The 14,769-nt window shown below is 38.6% G+C and overlaps 1 protein-coding gene across 1 annotated transcript in view; it reads left to right on the top strand.

Annotated features, from left to right (window-relative positions):
• Positions 1-14,769, top strand: part of LOC136841772 (uncharacterized) — a 49,551-nt gene that overhangs the window by 29,317 nt on the left and 5,465 nt on the right. Inside the window, exons 5-10 of the mRNA XM_067109050.1 lie at positions 3,484-3,617; positions 7,487-8,618; positions 9,767-9,883; positions 10,827-10,939; positions 13,703-13,830; positions 14,357-14,489. Coding sequence (XP_066965151.1) covers positions 3,484-3,617; positions 7,487-8,618; positions 9,767-9,883; positions 10,827-10,939; positions 13,703-13,830; positions 14,357-14,489 — 1,757 coding nt within the window. The remainder of the gene's footprint in view (positions 1-3,483; positions 3,618-7,486; positions 8,619-9,766; positions 9,884-10,826; positions 10,940-13,702; positions 13,831-14,356; positions 14,490-14,769) is intronic.

Below are 14,769 nucleotides of genomic sequence, written 5' to 3'. Positions count from 1 at the left end.
GCATTAATGAAAAATGGCGCGTCTCGCAACAACCAAACTCCCAGACAGACAATCGTCATCCAATCCAAGGAGAATTTTGGTGTGAACTCATTTTGTGTGACGCTGATTCGCACTTGCCGAGATACCTGTTTTCAATGAAAGTTCTGCGTTACGTGACTTGAAGTGTCAAGATAGAATTTGATGAGCCCGACGGTAGTGATGTGAAAAACATCGAAGAAAAACAATCGGCTTCCAAGAGAGCACAAAAACAAGCAAAAATGTCTTGGAATTCCTTTTGATTTGGCCCAAATATTAAGGAACAGGATGTATGCCCGTAAAAGCGGATATGGCTGAAATTCATTCTTGTACATGTTCTTGTGGTTCGTGCTTCTGAAACTGAAAGAAACACATTCTATGCCTACGGCTGCTCTTTGAATCTTCGTTTCAGAAGAGAATGAAATATGTGCTAATGAGGCGAACAGTTCTTACTCATTGTTTTGAAATGTTTAGTGAGGGACCTGGGCACGTTTCCTTAAAACCAGCAAAAGTTAATGGTTAATAATTAGATACTTATGACAGACTTTAGGTTACAAAAAAATTGTGAATGGAGAATAAGTTAAGAGTTACACAAAACATAGGAGAAAGAAAAAAAGCATGATAATAATGATAAATGATTCAGCACCACGCCAACAAACAAATCGGTAGACCAGCATGGCATGAGATGAAAAAGACGACGAGATTCTCTAAGTAACGTCTCAGCAACATGGGCGTAGCCGGGGTGGGGCAAGGTGCTGGCCAGTGGTGCAGGTCTCCCATCCCCAACCCCCAATTTTAGCAAGACGAAAAATTCAAGGGACAATTAAGAATAAAAAAAAAAGGAGAGTAAACATATGTAAACTGATACGGCACAATCTGCCATTGCATTCCTATGCATCTGTCGTGTGTGGAGATAAATTCGGTAAATTTTACTTTTATTCATTTATTTATTTTGTATGAAACGAATTTGAACTGTTTTAAGTCTTATTACTTTCCCCTCCGGATTAAATTCATGACCGTGGGAAGAACAGAATGTCACGGCAAGGGAAATGTAAAAGGAAATTGAAGAATTAAAAATAAAAGCTTAGGAGAGGAAAGCAGCATTGGAAAACAAGGTCGGGATAAGAAGAAAGCGGGAAACAAACGCGAGTCTGCACAGGAGGAGGAGATGGGGCAGGTCGACCTACATGTGAAAGAAAGGGAGAGGGTGCTCGAGAATCAAGGACGACCAGCGCAGCCCAGCTCAGCAGCGCACCTGGTTTGTCTCCTCGGCACTGTGTGCCTTTACCCTCCCCTGTATTTGTACGTGCGTGTGTGTGTGTGTGTGTGTTTGTCTTTGTCGGCCTCCAAACGCCCGTCCATTTGCATGTCCCTCAATGCAGAGACAGTGACATTTGTATTTATATTCCATGACGTTCAACGAGGGAACATCCATCAACACCCCCACCCCCACCACAACCTCAAAGTCAAATAGTCCGTCTGAAGGAACCACTTGACTCGAAGACGGTTCTAGTTATTTTTGGTCTGGCATCATCAATCTGTCCGTTCTTCGTCCTTGTCTTCTTCTTCTTCTTCCTCCAACTCGCAGTCCTCTTGACAGACCTTTAGAGCCTTGCTTACTTATGTGTGCCAGTGTATCCTTTCGTACGCGGATGGCGGCTGGGTATAGTTGTGATTCTCGGTCTTTTATTTATGTTGTTTGTTTTAGAGTGCCCTTCTCCTTGTAGATTAAAATACATTCAGGATGACTGATTGATATGTGACAGAGCATATAGTACTGTTAATTAACTGGGCGAATCTAGGAAATTAAGGTGTTCTCTGTAAGAACAGAGTTAACGTAGTTGGAAATAACTTTTCTTGGAGTCAGATTGCTTTAAATGTGACTGACTCTACCCGGGCATGCTGTTTGGAATCTAGTTCTTGATTTTGGGAGAGATAGGAGCAGCAAGTAATAAGATTTTGGGAGACATGGGAGTGTAACTTCCGGGGAGAATGGGCCTTGTATGGCTGAGGTTTGTGCTCTCCAGATACTCTTGTTCTTTTGTCCAGAAATGTTCTACAAGATCTATAGTCGTCTGTGTATTCAGCAAAAGAAGAACCACCACTGAACTTCTTTTTCCTGTTCCTAAAAAACAACACACGACGTTTTTTTTTTTTTCCATTGATGTGACACTTGAAGCCCCTGACAATCAAGTTGTGTTCACAATGTCATAGTTTTAAGTAAAAATGGTATTGTCTGTATTGGTGATGATAGATATTTCATTTGTAGAACATACGGAAACTCCAGGTGCAAACCCGTTTCTTTCCCATTATCATTTATTCATTGTATTATCAGTGTTGACAAAGACGAGGACGATGAACCTATGTCGTAGGCCAATCGAACTGTTGCGATCTTGTACAATGCATTGTTTTCTTCTTTCTTTTGTTATGAGATCATGATTACGCATACATTACGTTTTGTTTTGAACTCTGCTTTATAGCAGGTTGTTAAACAATGGATTTACAATGCCAGGAGTAAACCAGTATATTGCATCGGTTTGTTTCATAATAGGAATCTCGTTTTTATGTATCTCACGTGGGAATATTTGATCATACCTCCAGTATTCAATAAATCAGTTATTTTGGATTTCTTGCCGACCTGGGTTGAAAGAAAATTGTATATAAGCCCCCTCTCAAAAAAAAAAAGTAAAATCAGAGTTCATGTCAAAGGACCTTCTGTTACACCAAATGGAGAGGTATCTGGTAAAAGGGTAAAGCGACCATGCTTAGTGCAAAAATATGCACTTAAAATATTCTAGTTGTATATTGAGTAATTAACACTTGTGTGAGATTTTGAATTTTGTGAGTCTTACTCTGCTGACTCCTTTTTTTTTTTTTTTTTAAGAAAGCAAGATATTTTATTTAAATAAATTTATGAGACATTTATTCAGAATATCTTAAAAATCGGCGGAGAGTGTAGCAGAGGGCGCTATTGGCTTTGAGGACTATGAATATGCATACATTTGGTACACTTAAGTTTAATCAGAATGGACCTTACCCTTCCAAGCCTTACAAGTGCCATGACATATATTTCAGCATGATTTGAAGAACCTCAACTCGCTATTTAGGGGACGTGGTAGAGGAGGAGGAGGAGGAGGAGAAGGGATGATTGTACAAACAAAAAGGAAAGTAAAGTGAAATAAAATCTTCGCATTTTACGTCATTTTACATCCTCAGTCGCCTCTGCTACGTAACCACAATTTTTGGAAATGATACAAGAAGAAACCTTTGAATGTAATAGTCTGTAAATCCTGGCCAGAACATCATGATTCACTTTTCTATAACTTCTTTTCATCCGAAGACCTATTGTAAACTTTCTCTGCTCTCTCGAACGCGCTCGAAATTTCCGCACAGGTACGGAGATTAATTTGCAGCTGTCGACCAATGCTTTCCTCATATAGAACGAGATACAAGTGTTTTGTTTTCCAGGTGCCAGCAGGATATGGAATTGAGATGGAAGTCGTGAAATTTCGTCTGCGCAATTCTCGGCACTGCCAAGTAACGAATGTCCAGGTCATACCTCGTCTCTCAGTTCCTCGCCAAGTAAACAGGCCACTGACAAGGTAACGTGCGTATCAGGTTTGTACTAGCGTAATTTGTTGCGGGTAATTTTCTCATTATATCTCAGTAAGAAACTCGTTCCTGCTCCAGACAGCACTCCAGAATGATTCTGCGCAAGCTCATTATTTGTTTCATATCTGCCGTTTATGTTTAGATTCCTCTAACTCGCTCCAGTGAGAGAAACGAATAAATGATGACAAAAGTTAATTGTAATTTAGAGTTTAAGGACAGCTGTTTCTAAATAAAGTAGGACCCTACTTTAACATGTATTTTTCATTCTTGATACATTACGCTTTTGATGTTAATGAAGAGAGAGTGTTTATGCGATTTAGAATGGATGGGAGCTGTTTATTATCAGGTTCCGTGCAAAGACAACAGGTACGATTTTCAAGAAACAGATGTCTCTTATTCCATTTTTACCCGAGGTGCCTGTCCTTATAGAAACCGCTTAACAAGTGAAAATATTTTTACCTGAATGACGAATTAATAGAGAGTTTGGATAATGTTAGCTAACTTAATTCTAATCTCTCCTCAAACTTTTGATACAGATAACCACCCGAGTTTTTTTTAGGCAGCCGGAGTTTTTGACTGCATATTAAAGATGGTCTGATTCGGCAAAATTCTCACAACGAACAAACTAGACAATCTTGACTCTGCAAGCGCGTTATCTTGCTTGCTTTGTAGTGTTGATGGATGGTCCACTTGTGCACATTAGCTCATGAGGCTTGAGAGCATTCATTGTCACTGTTTGATAAAGATCCTTGGGGTACGCTGGTGCCAAAGAGTAACAAATGCTGAGGTCATGAATGTAATAAGTTCTGACTCTGTACTCACATAAGTTTGGAGAAGGCGCCGAAGAGGGAGGAATTCTGAAGAGTGTGTTAGTTATTGGCCCCTTTTCCTCTCTTTTTCGCTATCTAGGCGAACAAACGTCTTTAATGACATACGTATTGTGCCTTAGATTGCTGGTTAGATGTGGTATTGTCTCCCAGTATAGGGAACTGCGTGGAAATAACTTAAACGACCATGATATTTGGACATCAAGCTCACTGTCCCATGGGAATTAAGACATGAACTGGACATGCTGCCTCATCCAGCTGGGAAAAAGGCCAGAGAATTATATATGAAATTTCCATTTCGGGAGAGTAGGTATGGGATACAAATGGGATAAATGTGATAATTAAGGAGGAGTTAATTATAGAGTAAAGAAGAAAACACTACTCAAAAATGACGCGAAACATGAGTGTTTTGTATACATATATATATATATACATATATATATTATATATATATATAATATTATATATTTATATATAATGTTTGTGTATTTATGTATATGTATTTATGTAAACGGCTTACGTGTATGCGTAGCCTACATGCAATGAAATATGAACTTATAATTATTAATATTATATACATATATAAGTGTGTGTGTATTGCATGTATGTATGTATTTATGTAAGCGGCTTACGTGTATGTGTACATGCAATGGAATGTGAACTTATAATTATTAATATTATATACATATATATGTGTGTGTCCTGTATGTATATGTATGTATTTATGTAAGCGGCTTACGTGTGTGTGTGTACATGCAAACGAATGTGAACTTATAATTATTAATATATTGAAAAATGAAGTGGAGGAAAAAACTATAGGGCCCTAACTGCCAAAAGCATCTCGTCCACTTTTACTGATGTCTAAAAAACACTCGCACCATAATAGTCACCATTATCCTTTTCCTTTCGGCATAATTTTCAAATTAATCAGGACCTCAGTTTGGATGATGATTAAAAACGAAATGTCCTCAGTGGAAATGAAGAGGAAAAGGAAGAGAAAATGTATAAATAAGAAATCGCATCATGGAGAGAGAGAGAGAGAGAGAGAGAGAGAGCGCTGGACCGGTTTAAGGAGCCACAGAAGTTTTGCTGAACGTTCCTTTCAAGTGCAATTTCCTGTCAGTAATTCGTCCATCATATTTTTCCACTACAGTAATCCAGTAACGCAGGTTTTCATTGGAGGGGTGGGTAGAGCTCTCGGCTAGCAGGCTGTTGGCCCAGCGTTCGACTCTTCGACCGGCCAGTGAAGAATTAGAGGAATTAATTTCTGGTGATAGAAATTCATTTCTCGTCATAATGTGGTTCGGATTCCACAATAAGCTGTAGGTCCCGTTGCTAGGTAACCAATTGGCTCTTAGCCACGTAAAATAAATCTAATACTTCGGGCCAGCCCTAGGAGAGCTGTTAATCAGCTCAGTGGCCTGGTTAAACTAAGATATACTTCACTTAATCCAGTAACGTGATATCGCGGGCTTTAGCTAATGAGTAATTCGTGCAAATTCGTCTGCTGTGCTCAAGAAGCGCCAGATTTGGCCGGTGTTGTGTGAAACGTTGATTTATACAGGATTCGGTTCTTTCTTTGGTGGTGGATATAGACGAACAGTCAAAAATGACGCTTATATTCTTGAAGTAACATATTTAAGGAATTCGCTACACCTTTCTACATCTTTCAAATATTTCCAGTGACATCGTTTCCTCATAAGTTTAGAGATAAATGAAGTAACTTAGAGATAGGTGTAGCCTATATTTTATAAATATATTTTATAAATAAAACATGTATCCGTTACGGCTGACAATAATGTTAAGTATAAACAAGTAAACAGTGCGCCGAAGTTTTTTCTGTACAGCCGCTTTAGTGTATAATCAAGGCCACCGAAAATAGATCTATCTTTCGGTGGTCTCGGTATAATGCTGCATGAGCCGCGGCCCATGAAACTTTAACCACGGCCCGGTGGTGGCCTAGTCTATCCTATATCGTTGCCAGAAGCACGATTATAGCTAACTTTAACCTTGAATAAAATAAAAACTACTGAGGCTAGAGGTCTGCAATTTGGTATGTTTGATGACTGGAGAGCGGATGATCAACATACTAATTTGCAGCCCTCTAGCCTCTGTAGTTTTTAAGATCAGAGGGTGGACAGAAAATGTGCGGACTTACAGACAAAGCCGGCACAATAGTTTTCTTTTACAGAAAACTAAAAATGTACGATACTAAGAGTTAAGACGTACCACGCATTTACTTAGCAAGTGGATTGGTAACTAAGCGTGAAGGTAATGACTACATGACAGCATTTGGTGATACCGTTGACCATAAACACAATGTCTCAACACTCCAACATATGTCTTACAATACTGCCAGTGAACTGCTACAGGCTGCAAGATTTTCTATGTCTGCAGAGATAAAGATATCACATCTGTGTTAAAATTTAAGGATATTTGCTCTCCTTTCTGCGCGTCAACAATACTTTTTAGACAAACCTCCCCGTAGGGGGCTAGTGCCATCAGTGCACCTCTCACGTTGTACTGTAGGTATTACTTAAGGTACATTGCAGCATTCCCTCTGCTCCTAGCTCCAACCCCTTTCATTCTTTTTATTGTACCTCCTTTCATATTCTTTTTCCTCCATCTTACGTTCCATCCGCTGCTAACAATTGTTTCGTAGTGTAACTTCTAGGTTTTCATCTTATTACAACTTGAAAACTTTTCCTCCCAATTTCCCTTTCAACGCAGAATGACCTCATAGGCTCCAGCGCTTGGCCTTTGGCCTAAATTTTATATTCCAGTCCATTCCTTAGAGAAACTTGATGTAAATGGAGGGTTTCTTCCTTGTGAATCTTGGAAGAATTTTCCTGTACCCCTATTCCAGAACCTCAGTGCTTGACCCTCTTAGGATTAAAAAATAGTGACAATGCAGTTTGTTTGTAAAAGACAAAGATATGACAAGCAAACACTGTACTTCATATCATCAGTGTACCAGAACATTATATTCTAAGTATTATTAGCTTTAAATAATTAAATATTTCTTCTTACAGATTTTGTGGACGGGGCCCAAGGTCAAAGATTTGGAGAACTACATATTCCGAGATTGATCTTGAGTATGCAGGATTGCGAGACCAGAACCCTCACTTAGGTCAAATACAAGGTAACAGCTCAACAGAAAATCCTCATCTCCATCAAGAAATAAGACCTGAAACCCATTCGAGGTCCCATGGTAGATCTCGGCTGTCCACTGCTGAGAAACTAGAAAAAATCAAAGCCTTGCAACGATATTATCAGAAGAAAAGGCAGGAACAAGAACGAGATGACCCCCAAGGGTATCAGCAAAGACTTGCCCAAACCAAACAGTTCCACGGCTTTAAAGGAAGAGACAGCGGTTCTGATAACCGGAGGTTTTACAGGCATTCCAATCACACGGGCAATAGTGTCCATGATGGGGACGACAGCGCCATGATAATGATTGACGATGAACACTTTTTGTATGACAACGATAGCCAAGTGTATGGCTCTTTTTCTGTCCATCCCAAATCGACTTATCTCCGGCTTTTCAGCGCTGGTGAACCAGCGTGGATTAGTGGCAATGAACTCAACGGCTCGGAAACAAAATACGAGGAATACCTGAATGTTTTAGAGGAGCTTTCCAAAGCATCCAGGAAACTAGGGAGAAGTAGGAAGAAGGTGAAACAATTCAATAAAAAGGTGAAGAAGAAGAAGAGTCAACCAGAAATTTTTGAGTCTGAGCACTTGGTCGGAGATTCAACGGAAAGAGTGACAAGATCGGCAAAATCCAAGAGAAGAACCACAAGAAGAAGAGGGAAGACAAGGAGTTACCGTACTCGATACTATACGGTCAGTCTCGGTCGACCGAGAACCAGTAGAAAACAGTACAGGGTCTCAATTGCTAAACACGACGAACCCTCGCCAACGAAATATGCACACCCGCAAGATGCCCAGGGACCTTCAGAAACTCACTATTTTCAAACCAGAGAGCACAACGAAATTATCCCGGAGAAGCCAACGAAGTTGTCGTTTGCCGGTGAATCTAAAGAGATGTTTACTCCTAAAATGTCTCATCATAACCCTTCGTCCTCTTCTTCGTCGGTTTCAAAGGAACCAGAGGACCTGCCTGGAAGTAAAGGGACCAAAAAAGAGTCTTTCGTTATCAAGGTATGTTGTTAAATGTTTCATGCTTGTGAGGAATCTTGTGACAGGACCTTTCGAAATATATTAGAAATATTTGTTGAGCTTGTCGACCAATAGACAGTTCATAAAAATAAAAATATTTGGGTACATATAGATATATATACTTATATAATGTATATATATATATATATATATATATATATATATATATATATATATATATATATATATATATATATATATATATATATATATATATACACACACACACACGCACGCACACACTCTAGCTGACCAACCCGGCGCTGCCCGGGAAAACTCGGTATAACAACTGATAAACTCTCTCTCTCTCCTCCCTAACGCCCCCTTTTCTCTCTCTCCCTCTCTCTCTCTCTCTCTCTCTCTCTCTCTCTCTCTCTCTCTCTCTCTCTCTCTCTCTGCCCTGTTAAGATAGTTGCTTCAGTTACATTGCCCAGCATTTTTGACATATTATATTTCACCCCTTCTCACCCCCTATTCATACTGGGGCTGAACTTGGACTTAAAGGGCATCGGGAGTGTCACTAAATTCCAAGCGTGAATTGAGAGACGGGTTTCCTTGGTGGATTGTAAAGCTTCTAGCTACCTGAAGTGGGAGGGGTCTTCTCCATTATCTAAAGTTTTAAGTCATGAAAGTATGGTTTCTCTCGCAAGCCTAGTTTGGTTGGTGCCCCTCAAAAGTGTCTGGAAAACCCTTCGAAAAACTTGTGATCAGGCAGATGCAGTGACGTCATAACTTACCTGAAGACGAAGAAAGTCTTTTAGGAAAATAGGGGAGATATTTTATAAAATTAGTTCCAGAGGAACTGCCTTAGTCTAAACAGATATGTATATACAACATACAGTATGTATATATATATATATATATATATATATATATATATATATATATATATATATATATATATATAATATATATATATATATATATATATATATATATATATATATATATATATATATACTATATATATATACTGTATATATATACGTGTGTGTATGTGTGTGTATAGACATACATGTATATATAGACATACATATATAGCCTTGAAGATCATAGCTTTTCTGTCTATTTCTCGCACCTTTTCATTTCATGCAACGAACGCATTAGTTTGACTCATTCTGATCCATCAGGTGTCGGCGTTCCAAAGTTCTTGCGGTGGATCCATAACAGCAGAGAAGGGAAGATTCGCCAGTCCAGGATACCCCAAGAAGATGGGGGGCAAAAGATCGTGTCTGTGGAATTTCCAGGTAAAATAAACTAATTTTGTTTCTTCCAAACTTCCAGATTGCCTTGAAAGGGCAGAACATTCTTCCATACACTGCAAAAAATTGTCAACACAAGGGATGATTATTTTCTTAGTGTTTCTTTCCCCTTACTTGCTGAATACTGAATTTTTTTTTTAACACTTTCAGGCCGAATTTTAGCTGGCCTTTCATAGCTGAAGAAATAACAGTAAATTTGGTCTTTTTATCAAATCCGAAGTAGATTTGGCCTTTTCTGTTAATTTTTCTTCTCGGGATATTAAAATTTTTTTAAATTGTGTAGATTCTCACATTTTAAGAAAAATAAGGACCTGAACTCTAGACATTTTGTCACAGGTTATAGCACTAACATCTCTAGTACTACGAAATACTGCAATGCCAAAAATCAAGTATCTCATGTTGGTTACATTACTTACAATAGATTATGAAAGACTACTTTTCTCAGAGCAATTTTTTGTGATAAAATGAAATTTCATGAGGGTTCAATATGCCATCTTATAGGGAATATAAATAATTGAAATAATTACGAAACAAACGAATGTTGGAATCACAATTACTGGAAATTTGTTTATTTAAAAAAGCTCCCACAGGGGAGTAACGCCGTCAGTGCTCCTCATGCGGTGCGTTGCAGTCATTACTTAAGGTTATTTGCAGCGTCCCTTCGACCCCTATCCGCAACCCCTTTCACTCCTATTACTGTACTTCAATTCATATTCTCCTTCTTCCATCTTGCTATCCATTCTCTCCTACCAATTGTTTCATAGTGTAACTGCGAGGTTGTCCTCCTGTTATACCTTTCAAACCATTCTACTGTCAATTTCCGTTTCAGCGCTGAATGGCATTATAGGTTCCAGCTCTTGGCCTTTGGCCTAAATTCTGTGTTCCATTCCATTCCTATTTAACAAAGCCTTAATCATTGCCCTTCCAGACCTCCGGAGAAACTTCATGGAAACTGGAATGCATCCACTTCCGCATTCGAAAATCGCCCAGGTGCAGAAGAGACCACATGGCTATTCGCATTAACGATGCAGAGTGGACTAGGTATACGTGTTTCAGTCTTTCTAATCTTTCTGTATGTTTTTATAAGACTCATTCGGGTGCAGCAACCATAAGCTAGGTTTATTTGAATAGCAGAACCGAGTGCTCAATATCCAACAGGTACGTATCTGACTTGAAAGTCGTGCTAGCAGCTTTTACTTAAAAAAGATACTTATTTCGGATCTTTCCCAGATAGTGACCCCCAAGGGTTTTCGGAGGTCGTTATCTAGGACTAATATTTCTTGGGAGTTATTATCTTTATGATATATACAGTCTTTTGGTGAGTTATTATCTTTATGATATATACAGTCTTTTGTTTATGTTTTTCCGGTAATCCCCAAGGAGCTTGTACTAAACACGCCGCAAAGGTGGATACATACCGGGTTAAAACCCTTGGGGGTCACTATCTAGGAAAGATCTCTTATCTCTTTCCAGCTTTCACTAACGTCCCCTTATAAAATAAAAAAAAAGAATAAAAAAACTTGTTGCAGACACTAATAACTGTAGAGGTAAATGAGCTCGATTCATTGTAAAGCACATATCCTTATTAGTCAGCATTACCACCTGCCCAGATAACTGTCTCAGTTATCCTGTCGTCTGCCACTCTTGCATATTGCAAGAGGAAACTTCCAAGGTTCACTATGTCCTATATTTCGTTGTGAATTAGAAATGAGGCATTGCAAGAGTGATTCGAAGATTTAGTCAATGGATTCTTTAACTGTCTGGTTGTCTTTCTTTTTTTTTTTTTTATTCCAGTCCAGATGTCATTGGTACCTGTTTGCAACCCACTTGATGCGAATTGATAATAGATTTCTTCATTTCTGCCTCGAAAAAAGGACAGTAAGTCAAAAGCAGGAAATAACTCACATTAAACTTTATCAGGAGCTTAGGCCTAAGTGACAGCCATTTAGCAAGAAGTGATAAAGTCATCGGCTCATAGACATCTTGGATTTCATTGGTAGGCTATCTTTGGGACGAATTCCTCCCGCAGAGCCTTGGGCAGGAATTTCATAAGGGAGTGGGTTTGAAAAAAAAAATATCCGTAACAGTTTACAGTTGTTTACAAAAAATGTGCACTGACGAACCAGTTACAAGAGTCTAAGAGTAACTGATAACTTTAGTAAAGATAATGATTTAGTTTTTTCATTTTTTATTTTAATTTTTATCAAATGGAAGTGATTAAACCCCTCAAAGACTTTCCCTTGTTCACAGCCTTGCCCACCTATAATACACCTAGTAAGAGAAGTGTTAATTGCAAATATATCTGTCTTATAAAGCTTGTGAAATCTATATAGGACATGATAAAGGAAGGCATTCAGCAGACTGGTGTCATTTACATAATAATTAACGGTTCAGAAAGCTGCTCTATACCTTGAAAAGTAGCCCTGTAGAACGTACAATACTCACTGTTTCATTTTCTCTTGGGATCTCCTTCCCACAAAAGAAACAAACTTCCAGAACTTTTCTTTCAGATATTCTCCATGATATTCAAGCTTCACTGACATGACTGTGTTATAGCCGAAATCGCATTGAAACCCGCCAAATTCCTGCTCTATCCCGGTTAATTTCTCTAGGATAGCTTGTGCCTCTAGATGAAGGTTTAATAGATGCTTCTTATATTGCAGTTTTGCCTTACCTCTTACTTGAAGATGCCTCTTGTGCTCTTCATTTTATGTATTATTTTGTCTGCGATGGACAGGCGAAGTATACAGTCGACTCCCGCCTATTTGTGGTTCCAGATTCGCAGCTTCACCTATTCGCGGATTTCTCTGTGGAACATATATACACATTATTCGAGGAAAATTCGCCTGTTCGCAGTATTTTCCGTAGAAAAATATTCACAAATTACTGTATTTTCATATTTTCATGACTAAATGCACTATTATTTTATTAGACTATTAAAATATTCAGGTATAAGCGTTTTTAGAGGGTTTTTTGGTATTTTGATCCATCAAAATAGGCAGCCATAAGCGTTTTTAGAGGGGTTTTGAGTATTAGCGGATTTTAGCTATTCGCGGGGAATAGTGGTATGGATCCCCTGCGAATACCGGGGTTCGACTGGTATTTTTCTGTAACAAAAAATAATCAGCGGAAGGTTCTAGCTTTGTTACTGACCGAAGGTAGATAGTACACTGAATTAGTTGCGGTGATAATATTCTAAATAGGCCATAATCAAAGTGTCCAACTACGGCGATGAGTATGTTACAGGATAGTTGAAGACTTTGCAGGCGGCTTCCACGAAGCGAAATGGCCATTACAGCAAGCTACAGGAGCACACCATATGAGCATATATTGTGTTCATATTCTGTGTTAGTTGGTTGATTTATATTAAGCTGACATATGTCAGCTCTGGTCCCTACCCTGAAGCGACCGTAAGTATGGTAAGATATTCTTTCTGTCCTCAAATAAAGACAAATATTGATTAAATACATGAAGCTTATCCAGTTTTGTTCATGGGTTGTAGTTGTGAGCGTAAGTTTACTGATGTTCAGAAATTCAGACAATGTCTGACAGTGATCTCTAGCAAGATGTCTTATTATATATTTAAGCATTGTTTTGAATCTCCGTTGTCTTTATTTTGCAAGAGGGGCATTTTGCTGTTATCCGCAAAAACTTAATATTTCATTTTCTTTTTTGTAAGCAAGGTTGTAAGTGACTATATTTGCCAAAAAAAAAAAAAATCCTTATACTTCTACTTGTGAGTGAAAATAACAGATAAGTATTGTTAATTTGAGATTTCGTACCAACGAATATATTATGTTATAGATACTGCGGCCGAGAGGGTCCAAGCCTGACCCTCACCTCGTCTCACTCGTCCAAGGTCGACGTCGCCCTCAATACCTTCCGAAATTCCTCCGCCAGAGTCATATGCTCCTGGGAGACGGTTTCTCTGGGTAAGGTCGAATTTGTTGTCATACGCTCTTGTCACAGCAAGGTAGGATATTTTTCCATCACGCTAACTTTTTCCTGTGTTAATTTTTTGCTTGGTTTTTTTTGCTTATTTTCTTATTTCATTAAAAGCCGAAGCACAGTGTTATCATCTGGCCATATATTTTGTATTCCCGGCAGTGGGGTAGTGCCATCAGTGCACCTCACGCAGTTCGCTGTAGGCATTACTTTAGGTTCTTTGCAGCGTCCCTGCGATTCCTAGCTGCAAAATCTTTCATTGCTTTAACTGTACTTCCGCTCATTTATCTTTCTTCCATCTTACTTTCCACCTTATAACGAGGTTTTCATCCTGTTACACTTTTAAAACCTTCTTTACGGTGAATGACCTCATAGTTCCCAGCCTTGGCCTTTGGCTTAAATCTCATATTCCAGTTCCAATTCCATATATTTCCATAAGACTATCATGATTTTGGCTGTCTTCGGATGATTTCAGTGGTTATTTGTAATTCTGGTTTATTTTTCTCTTATCAGAAGGATTTCGTCACTCCAGCTACCAGAGGTACTGGAGTTATAATTTGACCAGGATTCCTGCCACCACTCCTTCGACTACCACAACAACCACTACAACTACAACCCCCTCGACTAGATTAATAGCAAAACCAAGGTAGGAGTGTCTCTGATCTTTCTGTATTGCCTTCATGACGCCAATCTATTTCAATATGTTCTCATAACTTTTCCCTAACAGTGTACAAACCAGACATTTTTAACTCCAAGACTTCTAGGATAAGGGCAGTTTAATTATCAACTGCAACATAATGTATAAAAATCTAGACAAACATACAGGTGCTAGATGAATGGCAATTAGTGTTTTACTGTGATTTAAAGGAATTTCTGTTATAATTCAATAATTTCTTGATCAAGATTATATCTGTTGTTGCTCAGGT

The sequence above is a fragment of the Macrobrachium rosenbergii genome, chromosome 9, assembly GCF_040412425.1.
Source record: "Macrobrachium rosenbergii isolate ZJJX-2024 chromosome 9, ASM4041242v1, whole genome shotgun sequence".
In the NCBI taxonomy this organism is placed as follows: Eukaryota; Metazoa; Arthropoda; class Malacostraca; order Decapoda; family Palaemonidae; genus Macrobrachium; species Macrobrachium rosenbergii.
Note: the sequence above shows the minus strand (reverse complement) of the source record. Positions and strands in the feature narration are given on the sequence as shown.